Source organism: Populus trichocarpa, chromosome 2, assembly GCF_000002775.5.
Source record: "Populus trichocarpa isolate Nisqually-1 chromosome 2, P.trichocarpa_v4.1, whole genome shotgun sequence".
Classification (NCBI taxonomy): Eukaryota; Viridiplantae; Streptophyta; class Magnoliopsida; order Malpighiales; family Salicaceae; genus Populus; species Populus trichocarpa.
Genome location: NC_037286.2, coordinates 8,616,123 through 8,628,195, shown reverse-complemented (window position 1 = coordinate 8,628,195; position 12,073 = coordinate 8,616,123). Strand labels below are relative to the sequence as shown.

General features: G+C 33.8%; 1 protein-coding gene across 2 annotated transcripts; it reads left to right on the top strand.

Annotated features, from left to right (window-relative positions):
* Positions 1-1,489: 1,489 nt before the first annotated feature.
* Positions 1,490-9,531, top strand: LOC7467243 (CSC1-like protein RXW8). 2 transcript variants are annotated; one of them, XM_024595766.2, is made up of 12 exons: positions 1,490-1,888; positions 2,157-2,460; positions 2,595-2,741; positions 3,237-3,300; positions 3,425-3,634; positions 4,845-5,018; positions 5,657-5,955; positions 6,659-6,935; positions 7,286-7,564; positions 8,517-8,750; positions 8,832-9,000; positions 9,082-9,531. In XM_024595766.2, exons 2-12 carry the CDS (start codon positions 2,177-2,179, stop codon positions 9,153-9,155), a joined length of 2,211 nt encoding a protein of 736 aa, XP_024451534.1. In that variant the 5' UTR covers positions 1,490-1,888; positions 2,157-2,176; the 3' UTR covers positions 9,156-9,531. The 2 variants fall into 2 exon arrangements, with proteins under 2 accessions (XP_024451534.1, XP_002302379.1); XM_002302343.4 differs by having other exon boundaries at positions 1,490-1,892.
* Positions 9,532-12,073: the final 2,542 nt, after the last annotated feature.

The window sequence follows — 12,073 nt, the reverse complement described above, 5'->3', positions numbered from 1 at the left end:
GAAAATACCCATGTAACTACCACAACAAAAATAATTTTCCAAACCTAAACAAATAAAAATTAATTTTTAATGATTTAAAAGAAACTTGAAAATGCTACAAGAAGCCCAGAGAAACATTAAAAAACCTGTTAAACTTGAACAAATAAATTGAAAAAAAAAATAAAACTAACTTGTAAATCTAAAAATATGAAAAAAAAACCATGTATATAAAGTTTCATGAATAAAAATATATTTATCGCAACAAAATAAATTCTACAAAGCATGAGTGTGATCATAACCCAATTTTAGGTTTCTCCCAAAATTAACTTTTTTTTTAAAATAAAAAAAATAAAAGTAATAATAACAAAAAGATTGATAACCTGGCAAGAGCAGACTGAGAAGAGTTTCAAATGTATGGAGAAACCAAGTTGAAATTTTAGACAAATTTGGGATTCTAATTGTATCCAAGATTGAAAGATAATGCAAATTCAAGGTTAAATCAAATAATTATCGGATAAATTTACATAATAATAAAGTTTAAAGATTTAATTATGCTTTTAATAAGCCAATTTGATTTAACCATGAGCCCAATTAAAGGTTTAATTAAATTTTAGAATTAATTTGGGTCAAATTAAAGAATTAATTAAGTACTGCAAAGACTTAATTAGGTTTTTAATGGGTCAAATTAATTTTATTAGGGATTTAATTGGTAAAAAAATTAAGTTTAGAAGCTTCATTCGGGCTTAATTGAGAAGATTGAAATTTTATAGGATAAAATTTAATTTTTTTCATACTTAATGAGGTTAAATCAAGATCGAAATTGCAAGAAAATCAATGTTTGAGGATCAATTAAGGTCCAAATTGAAATTCAAGACCAATAATCTTTTTCCCCAAAAGAGCGTGGATTTAGAGACCTAATTGAGTGAAGTCAGGGATGAAATTGAAGAAATTAAAAGTTTGATGGTCAATTAGGGATGAAATCGAAAATATTCAAGACTAAGGATCAAATTGAAAAAGACGCTAAACTTGTAGGGTCATTTTAAAATTTGATAGGGATGAAATTGAATTAATTATTAAAATATTGATCGCTGTATTTAAAATATTCATAAAATAATAGTATTTATATGAATTGATCGACCAGTTATATAACTGTATTTAATCGATTGATAGTTATCGCGTTTTAAAAGCACGACATATTTAAATATTGTAATTTTAAAGCGCGATAATTATTTTATTGTGTTTAAAAATAATAATATTTAATAAATATTATATTTTAAAAATATGACAAGATAAAAATATGTTATTTTTTTTTTTTTGAAATAATGTTATTTTACTAAAATTTAAAAAAAAATCCAAAGTACGAAGGGCCATGAAGCATTCGTTAATCGCGTAAGAATCGCGTGCAGCGTATTTAGAGGCACTTCAGAAACAATGACAGTTTGCTTCAAAAAAAGAAAAAAGACAAAGGCTGTTTGGTCGGTTACATATTATCACAATTTCTCTGTCAGCCACATGGCAGTTCCGTTGCTCTCTCCCGAAACTTTTGTTAAATGGAGAACGTGCCATTCCCTCCCCTCCCACATGCGTGTAGTAACTGACTTCACCCAAATTCCTTGTTATTTAATCAAAAACAAATTTAAGAGCTAAGACAGCTTCATTTTATCATGATTTTCGAATTTCAATTTCTTTCTCTGCAATTATTAATTTCTTTCTTATTCATGTGTGAGTTTATGTGAAGTGAAAGCGAAGAAAAAAAAACAAAAACAAAAAGCGAGACAAATGGCATCATCATCATCATCATTTAAGCCTTTGACAACACAAACAATCATCACATTATCGTTCTTGATTTCCCTTTTGATACGTCGTTTGGGAGCAATTTCATCCGCGTCTCCTTGATAATTCTAATAAGGCAGGTAGTGTTTCTGTTATCATTTTTCCCCTTACGTTCATGTTCCTGATTTTCAATTTTACATATTTCAATTTGATTAGCAATCATTTACTTTGTGTTTTCTTTTGCTAGTTTAAAATGATAATGTGGGTGGGGTGATTTTTGGTTAAAGTAGGCAATGTTATTGAAACACCAACGGATTTAAGAGAAAATCTGCTTTGGATTTCGTTGAAGATTCTTTGAATTCCCTTGCTCCTGAAAATATTATTGATGATTTTAATTTTGGCAGATAAAAACAGTGGAGATTAGATGGACATTGGTGCCCTTTTAACTTCGGCCGCTATCAATACAGGTTTATCTGTGTTGCTTTTTTCACTGTATTCAATATTGAGAAAACAACCAAGCAACACGATTGTGTATTTCGGGCGGAGGCTTGCTTCTTTAAACAACAGAAATAGCAGAAATCATTTCTCCTTCGAAAGGTTTGTGCCCTCTCCCAGTTGGATCGTCAAGGCATGGGAAACAACAGAAAATGAAATCTTGGCCATTGGTGGCCTTGATGCTGTGGTTTTCCAGAGGATACTTGTTTTCAGGTGAGGTCATATTCGAAATGGATGCTTCTGCTTCTGCTTTTCTTTTTCCTTCTATTATTATTTTGGCTTCTTAATTATTTTACTTTTGTGCATTTGTGCAACTACTTACGTTATTTCTTTGGAGTTGTATACAGTATCAGAGTCTTTTCTATTGCAGCTGTTACGTGTCTGTTCCTGGTGCTTCCAGTGAATTATTATGGGCAGGAGATGAAACACAAGCATATCCATGCCGAGTCCCTCAATGTATTTACAATTGCAAATGTGAAAGAAGGCTCCAGATGGTATTACTCGTGAGCTTTATTTTGTTAATGTCTCATTATAGTGAAAACTATAAAGTGGTTCGGTTTATACTAATGTGAAGCCATCTCTGTGTTGGTTCATACCGAGAAATTTGACTAGCTCTGATCTAGTTTTGATTTATGGCTTGCCCTGAAGGTCTACCTAACCACTCCTTTTCATTTGATTTTGAACTCTAGAACAATTATATGGAGATTCTCATTTGCTCTTGTCTTTATTTGCTCTCTTTGTATATTTATTGCTTTCCTTTTCCTTTTTTTGATTTGCAAAGCGAGCGACCGCGAAGTTCCCTTTTAATATTTAGTGAGAAAGTTTAAATCGTTTTTCCTATAAAATCTCAATTTGATGTTATCTTGCTGACTGTTGCTTCTCCTCGGTGGGATTTGTTATGCCTGTCTAACTAATTGACTTGACTGTTTTTTAAAACCACAAATTGCGATGGCTAATTCATTTCTCTATTTTGATTTATTCCATGTCAGGCTTTGGGCACACTGTCTCGCATTATATATCATATCCTGCTCAGCTTGTGTTCTTCTTTACTTTGTAAGGAAATGAATGATACATATTCTTTCCATTTCTCTCTTAATTGATTGCATATGCATCTATTTGTGACCTAGTTGTGTGTACCAATGTGTTAAGATTATTAACAACACCCCCTTCTCTCCAGGAATACAAAAGCATCACCAAGATGAGGCTAGCACACATAACAACATCTCCTCCAAATCCAAGTCATTTTACCATTCTTGTCCGTTCAATTCCATATTCAGTGGGAGAATCATACAGTAATTCTGTGAAGAAATTCTTTACAAATTATTATGCATCGAGCTACTTGTCTCATCAAATTGTGTATCGATGTGGTTTAGTTCAAAAATTGATGGTGCGTATATGATTCAAATGATCTCGTATGTTTACATAATTAGTTAAAGTTCAGTGTTTTGCTTTACCTGCATGCTTTATCAAATAGTTTACCTTTTCTAATGTATCAAGCATTTCTTTTTTCTTCTTGGAATTTGTGTTTCTATTATGTGCAATATTCTCTAAAATTTGCACATGGTGGTTGATGGCTTAGGATGGTTATTCACTTTTTCAAAAGTATTTATCCTATTATTCACAACTGTAATGCCACATCCTCGTGATACTTCATTGTTTTCCATACCTCTCAGAATGGTTAAGCACCCTAACTATGGTTGTGAGGATCCAACTAGACTTGTGCTTTAAAAAGGAAGAAAATTGTGTCATCTTATGTTCAACCAGCTAATTTGTGGATGTTTGTCTTGGCAAAAAATGATGGAAAAAACCTCCTTCCACAATTTGTGGCCAGCCTGCCCTTTTCAGCCATGTAGGCCTTAATTCTGCAAGCTGTAAGGCAAATCTTTTGTTGCTACTTTATAGATAATGTTCTTGTCATTGTTGTCATTGTTTCCATAGTCTTCTCTAAATGTCATTAACATAAATTGTCAGAGATGTTGGCTTTGTGCACACTGCACAGTAATACCTTCTTTACTAATGATGTCTCGCATTTACTCAATTGTTTCCAAGTTCATGAATGCATTGTGTAACGCTGCCATGCCTCAACTTCAATGATCTTTTCCTTAATAGCTATTCTCTTTTATAAAACCCAGTTTTTTTCTGTGTCTGATCAAGTTTGCCTCCATTTGTTGCTTTGTATTGTTGAGGCGTTTTTCTCTTGTATAAAATAGATGCTAGAATTAGTGTATATATATATATATATATATATCTCTTCTCTTAATCATAATGGTGTTTCATGGAGTTGGGTCGAGAATTACCAACCCAAAAATTATTTAGAAACAAATTAAAGTTCAATCTTACTATAGTAATATACTTAAATTAGACATCCTGATTTTAGTGGTGATATGTTGTCTGCTATATTATTTTATACAAACTAGATGGTTTTTAATTTTGGCCACGTCTTCAGATTTTCAGTGTGCTAATTGATATCAACACAATTTTGTGCTCGGCATTTGAGTGTCCCTTTTGTTCCTCTTGTATGAATAGCCTCATGCTATTTTGGTATGTTATAGTATTTCCGTTTATGTTTTTAATTTTTGGCTATGCTTTTGTTGCAGGTTGATGCAGAAAAGATATGCATGAGGATTAAGGCTGCTCCCAAGGGCCAATCAAGTTTAAAGCCATGTTGTCTGTGTGGAGGAAGTACTTCGTTTAAGGTCCTCACTGATGAACCAGAAAGTGTCAAGGACAGTTTCAGTTATTCTAATTTGAATCTTGCCACCAGAGATAATGTAAACATCTTGCACAAGCTGATTCTAGTAATACTGAACTCCAATATTTATGCATCGACACTTATTTTATGTCTGATTTTTGTCCCATGTTCCTTAGCTTGTGGTGTTGCATCCATCTCATTCTCAGCATGGAGTAGTTTTTCTGAAGTATTTGTTTGTGCACCCTTCACTAGCATTCCCGGGTGGCTCCTATTAGGAGTTTACAGATACTGAGTAATTGCTCAAATATGTGGTTTTTCTGCCCACCCTCATGTTTCTGTCTCTGCTTCGTACAACAGTTTTCAGAATGCCTACCGTAACTACTTGATATATTCTATTCATTGCACCTCAGCCCATAGATTAAGGTGTAATAGGGGTCACAAACCATATAAGCAATTTCATATGTTTTTTAGGAAACTATGTCACTCATTGTGAATGCATAAGCTGTGTTCCTTCTGCAACTCGAGTTGAGTAATTTTCTATTTTTAAGTATTGGAGGAACAGATGTTGTTGTTGATATTATTATTATTATTTAGTTGTTAGTCATAACTTTTTAACATTTATGTGTGTGTGGGGTTAGAAAACCAATAGTATTTGCCAGCAACTTTGGCGAAAATGGCTGCTTGTTAGCTAATTCTTTTTACCTGGCTGCAATACAGGAGCGTTCTGCTGCTTTTGTTATTTTCAAGACCCGCTATGCTGCTGTGGTTGCCACACAGATGCTTCAATCACCAAATCCCATGTCATGGGTGACAGAATTGGCCCCAGAACCACATGATGTTTTATGGTCAAATCTCTGTATACCATTTAGACAGCTTTGGCTCCGGAAGATAGCAACTCTTCTGGCATCTATAGTCTTCATGGTTCTGTTTCTTGCTCCAGTGACCTTTGTACAAGGCTTGACTCAACTAGAGAAGCTGTCACAAACATTTCCTTTTCTGAGAGGGTTTCTAAAACAGTAAGTACTCTATTGTTTCAATGATTGAGCTGGTGGTTTGTTTCTATTTTTAATCCTGTTACTATCTCCTCCTAGCATGTTTCATGTATTGGATTTTTTCCGGGTTAACATGGTTTTATGTGACCATAGTCGTGTTTAGCAATGCTTTTGATATGTGAAATTCAGTTGATTCTGCTCTTCTTTCCAACTAAAAGAATAAGACAATGAGTTTCTAACTGTCGTATGTTCAGTAATATATGCGTGTTGGGAATCTCGGTGCATATAAATTACGTGAATCTTACAACTAAGCACTGATAATTGAGCTACAGACCATTGTTTTCTTGTGCATAATTAGTTTCTGATAGCAGCTTTTATTGATCCATCAATTGTGCTCATTCTACATTTTCCTGCACATAGGTAACATAGCAAGAGTATTGTATTTAATTTTCCTGGTCTAGCTTACTTCACTAAGGTCCATGCATGCATAAAGGAAAAGGCCTCATCTTATGTTGTCTGGCCTAACTGTCATCAGCATGGCTCAGATAATATGATTATATTATATCTAGTTAATAGCTTAATTTTAACTATTCATTTGTAGCACTTCAAGTTTTTTGAGTTCTTTTGAACACATGATTGAGGACTGAGAAGGAGATAAAAGTATAGGACATTGCAGACTCTAAAATATGAAAGTTTGCTTGCAATCTTACCCTGTGCTGTTGTGCAGGGACCTTATAAACCATGTGCTGACTGGTTACCTGCCAAGCGTTATCTTAATATTGTTTCTGTATACTGTTCCACCGACAATGATGCTGTTTTCATCAGTGGAGGGGCCTGTTTCTCATAGTGGAAGGAAAAGGAGTGCATGCTTGAAAATCTTGTATTTCACAATTTGGAATGTTTTCTTTGTTAATCATGTATCAGGAGGTTTTCTCTTTGCGTTCAATATGTTATCTAGTGTAGGAGACATTCCTGTAGAACTTGCCAAAGCAATACCAAATCAGGTGAGTTTTCTGTAATTCTGGAAATGTTACACTCATACATTCCTTCCCCCAACATAGAAAATTTATTTACATTTGCACGCATTGGCTATGTGTTTTTGTTAGTTCTGATGCATTCAGTTTTGCATATAACTATTGCTTCTAGGAGTTCTAATCTTCCGCACAAGTTATGGGAGTGTAAATCTTGTATGTTGCATTACAGATGCAATCAGGGCTTTATTATATTACCATTTTCTCCCTCTTATTATTATTATTATTATTATTATTATTATTATATTGGATTCTCATAAATGAAAAGCTTTTAAGGTCTCATCAAATTAGTTGATTATAATTTGGTTTCTGAATACATGCAGGCTAGCTTCTTTGTGACTTATGTTTTAACATCAGGTTGGGCAAGTCTGTCATGTGAAGTGATGCAACCTTTTTCTCTCCTCTGCAATTTCCTTAAAAAACACCTTCTTAGAAACCATGAAGACTCATCTGATGGTCTTGTGTCCTTTCCATACCATACTGAAGTTCCAAGAGTCTTGCTGTTTGGTCTCATTGGCTTCACCTATTCGGTTATGGCACCTTTAATATTGCCCTTCTTGCTGATTTACTTTTTACTGGCATATCTGGTATATCGAAATCAGGTGACAACCTCTCCAATCTTTGTTTTCTGTCCTTGTTTACATTGTTCATATAAATTGGCTAGATTTTAATTTTACATGGTGTTCTTCTGTGCAGGGAAGCTGTTGTATTTCTATGTACCATTTTGATATTTTGATAGTGGTTTTGCCTGTGTTCAATACATTTATCCCTTTAACACATCTGTTTTCAATCACTTGATTCCAGTACCCTTTATGCCAGCATGAAATTTAATTGAGCATTAGTATTTTTACTGGTAGCTGGTTCAGTGATTTTTTGCATCTTCTGAATATTGTGAACCAAGTGGGAAACGAAGCTCTTTATAAATTTCTATGTGAACATCTGAGCTGTCACCTGAATTTTGAATTTGAAGTATTTTTGTTGCATCACCTGTTTCTGATTTCCAAAATCTGGCAGTTTGAGTGTGTACCTTACCTATCACTGGATGTTCTTCATCGTTCTCATTTCATCAAGAGTTAACCTTTAGTTCTAGTATTTAAGACAATGTTCTGGCTATTGAGGAAATAGTATGAAAATTTGCCAAGTAACTGCGCCAAAAAATGGACCCCTTGTTGTTCAAAATGTGGAGTTGAAAACAAAAAAAAATAAAATTCCCATCACTCTGTGTTTCTTCTTGTTTATAGAATATTCCTAAAACTTATCTAGAGTTGCATGTGTAAGTGGATGTTGTTTCTCTGTATGGATATATATTTGCTTTTCACCCATTTCTTTTGGGTCGGGAGGAAAGGAGAGGGAGCTACACTTAGGAATTAGGAATGTTATTTGATGAAACTATATTGTTAACATGGTAAATAGGAGGTGCAAAAACTGGATGCAGGAGAGAAAGCTGGACCTTAAATAGTTGTTCTTTTTGTTATTCTTTGATCGCTTATTCCATCAATGTTAGTCTCCATTTAAAGGTGTCTTTTATATCAGTTCTCAGTTTTCATCTTGCAGATTGTCAATGTATACATAACAAAGTATGAAGGCGGTGGACAGTTGTGGCCTATTGTTCACAACACCACAATCTTTTCATTGGTGCTGACACAAATGATATCTCTTGGTGTTTTTGGAATTAAAAAATCTCCAGTCGCATCGGGTTTCACCATTCCATTGATAATTTGCACACTTCTATTTAATGAGTATTGCAGGCAGCGATTTTTCCCAATTTTTAAGAAGAATGTTGCACAGGTGATCATGAGGAACTGGTTTGCTTTTGAATCTCTCTCTTCCTGTCTGTCCAAAGTTAATAAATTATTTTGTCCTGTTCAGGTTCTTTTAGAGATGGATAGACGAGATGAGCAGTCTGGGCGGATGGAAGAGATCCATCAACAGTTGCATTCAGCCTACTGTCAGTTACCGCTAACTTCCCATGAATTCTGTGAATCTGTACACAAGCTCTGTCAGGACAACATCCGAGGCCGAGAGGGCACCAAGTCAGGTTTGTTTCACCAAAACCTTGAAAGACTAACTCTTTCTGGAATCAAAGTGTAATTTGTCAGCTTTTACTCTTCCTTTTCAGGAAAAGAACCAAGTGAAGTAAGTGAACCCTGTGCTGTCTGCAATTTTGGAAAAGAAGGTTCTATTGGGGAGTGATCTAGCTTATCCCCTGTACATATAAACGCCATCTACACACTGATGGTACTTTCCAGTGCAAAGGTATTTTGAAGAGAAGTTTTGGCCATAGTAGGTGTCATTAAGAATCTGTACAGAAGATTTACAGGACTTTTGGCTGGAAAATTTAGTGCTCTATACTCTAGAGGTATAGCATTGAGGCGTTCCATAAGATCTTACTTTGCTCTCTTTTTTCCCTCTTGTGCACATAAGAAAGATGATGTACGATGTGATCTCATAGTATAAACAACAGAAATCTTACATGGCTGTAGCTGTTGAATCCTGTCATGTGTAACATGGAATTGACCGGCGATGTTTGGTGTGTGAGAATTTGAAACAACACTTCCCTTCATGTTCAGTAACGGTTTGAAAGCAAGATAAACAACAACAATAACATATTGAAAGCAACATCAGAAGATCTGTAAATGACAATCTCTCCCCATGTCATTTTAGGGGCTCCCCTATTTTCCTTTGGTCTTAAGCAGTAACACAATATTTTCTTTTGTAATAACGGGCAACATGCTGAGGATGGAACAAGGAAGGCTGCACATTGTAAAGCAATGCCACATGTAGAACAAGCTAACCATTTGCATGCGTAGCTCCGAGGAATGAATCAAATATTGGGTTTTGGTCATTAGTTAGAATTTTCATGGGTGCATCATGACGGGTGACTTTCTCATGCTTTCCTACAACATCAAGTCTCCTTGAGAAGCATGGCGGACAACCCGTTAGGGCTACGGCGTGGCTTGGCTTGGTGAGGGTGAGTTGGTGTTGGTGAGGTCATTGGAACTTAATCAGAATGATCATCTTTTCATAATCATGACCATCTCCTCGCACCCAATATGCTCTCTCTCTCTCTCACACACACACACCTTTTGCTCTCACATAGTATTTCTTTACTCTCACATAATATTTCTTTTCTACATTTACTAATTTAAACATTAAAGATGTAAATCTTCGACCCAAAATTTGTAAACTAGTGTAATCCTCAACCAAAAAATAATAATAAACTAAGAGGAAAAATGATTATGATTAGGGGTGAAAGCCATTACTAATTTAGCTTAAAAATATCGAACAAAACAAAATCAATAATCGGTGAGTGAAAAATACATTATTCTCTTTTCTTCAGTTTTTTATGTCTCTCTCAAAACATTTATGGAAAGAGTGATTTCAAATAATCCAACTAAGAGAACAAACTTAATTAGAAACTTTAAAGAGGTTGGGAACTTGTGATTTTAAAGAGAGAAATATTAAAATTAGGAAGAGAAGAAGGATATTCTTGAAGATTTTTGTCAAGAACTCATTAAATTAAGTTAACTACCAAAGGTAAGGAACTTACCTTCAATTTATTTCACTTCTTTAATTGTTTCGGGGGAGGTGAAGAAAATCTCCATATCTTAAATTCCAGGGTTTGTGCAAATTGGTAAAGAAATGGAAAATTATCAATTCCTTGATTGTGTTTGGTATGGAAAATGTTGTATTAGGAAGTAATTGGAAAAAAGTGAAATCTATTTTAAGAAATTAATCTCCATATGTGGTTGGCTATGTGTGTGATTTTGGAGTTATTGAGAAATTGATAAAATTATATGATAATTGATGTTGTAATGATTTTAGGATTGTTTGAGTTTGGTTTTGGATGTTTTAATGTGGTTCATTAAAAGTATACTTATGGTAATGATGAAAGTTAGGAAGTTGATTTAAACTTGTTGTTTTAATGTTAATTGGATTGATTCTATTGTTGTTGGGTTATAAGAATGCATAATAATGGTTTGATTTGGATCAATTATATTAAAAAATGAAAATGATCGTTGACTTAAAGGATATCAAAAGCATGATAAGTAATCTTCTCTCTTATTATTCACCACCCAAGATTGTGTACTAGAGCATATACACTGTGCTTTTATGTTTTTAATTCTATTTCTTACAATGGATAATGTATTATTTTGAAGATTATGCAATGAACTTCTTATTATTTCTGATTTTCATTGCCTCTTCATTAATTTTTTTTAATTGATGACAAAGTGGGCGAGAGATATGAAGTGTTGCATGTGTGCATTTCATTGCAAAATATAGAGATATGTGCTTCAAAATATATGCGTACATTTAGGGGAGAATCTTGATACATATGTTATTACATTGCTTAGATTGTGCAAAATTGTTAAAGTTTCATATATATTGAATTGTAAAAGATAGTCGGAGACACATTTTCATATTTAAGTTATCTATTTATTGTCATTGGACAAAAGAAAGGAGATTGTTGACATTTGGTGTCACACATTCATGTTTTTTATATGTGTTTTGATGATAAAAATAAAATAAAAAATGGAGAGATTGTTGATAATTGGTGTCATAAATTCATGTTTTTATATATATTTTTATAATAGCAATAAAATGAAAAATGGATTACTGACATACTTGGTTAAAAATAAGCTTTAAACAGGTTTTCTACGAAGACCATATTAACAAGCATGATGAATTTTGTGAAGAAATCAATCAAGAAGTCCATGAAGGAAGCAAAGTGAAGACTTAGATTAAGTATCCATTTTAGTGCTCATGTAAATCTTTACATCTTACTTGATAACACAATTAAAATGAACTCAAACACTTCACTCTACATATATTAAATGATTCGTAAATAATCTCAAATAATCTAAGGTAGTCGATTCTAAGAATTCACCATGGTTAATTTGTTAAAACTAGAGTTCTACATGAACTAGTGGAACGTTTGACTTTACCAAATGAATCGGTCAACAGCTTGTTCATCAGTGATGAACGCCTGAGAATTTTGTAGGAACTGATCAACCTGATCAGTATGAACTGGTTGGCTGTTTGAGCTGTCAGTGGGATTATAACAGCTATAAATAACTAGTTTTTTTAGAAACACACACACATTTTATTCA

What these genes read in the sequence shown, in the direction of transcription:
- LOC7467243 (XM_024595766.2), top strand. Translation starts at nt 2,177, where the DNA reads ATGGACATTGGTGCCCTTTTAACTTCGGCCGCTATCAATACAGGTTTA. An exon ending in CTTGTGTTCTTCTTTACTTT is followed by an intron (nt 3,301 to 3,424) that starts GTAAGGAAATGA and finishes CCTTCTCTCCAG; the next exon opens with GAATACAAAAGCATCACCAA. An exon ending in CTGAGAGGGTTTCTAAAACA is followed by an intron (nt 5,956 to 6,658) that starts GTAAGTACTCTA and finishes GCTGTTGTGCAG; the next exon opens with GGACCTTATAAACCATGTGC.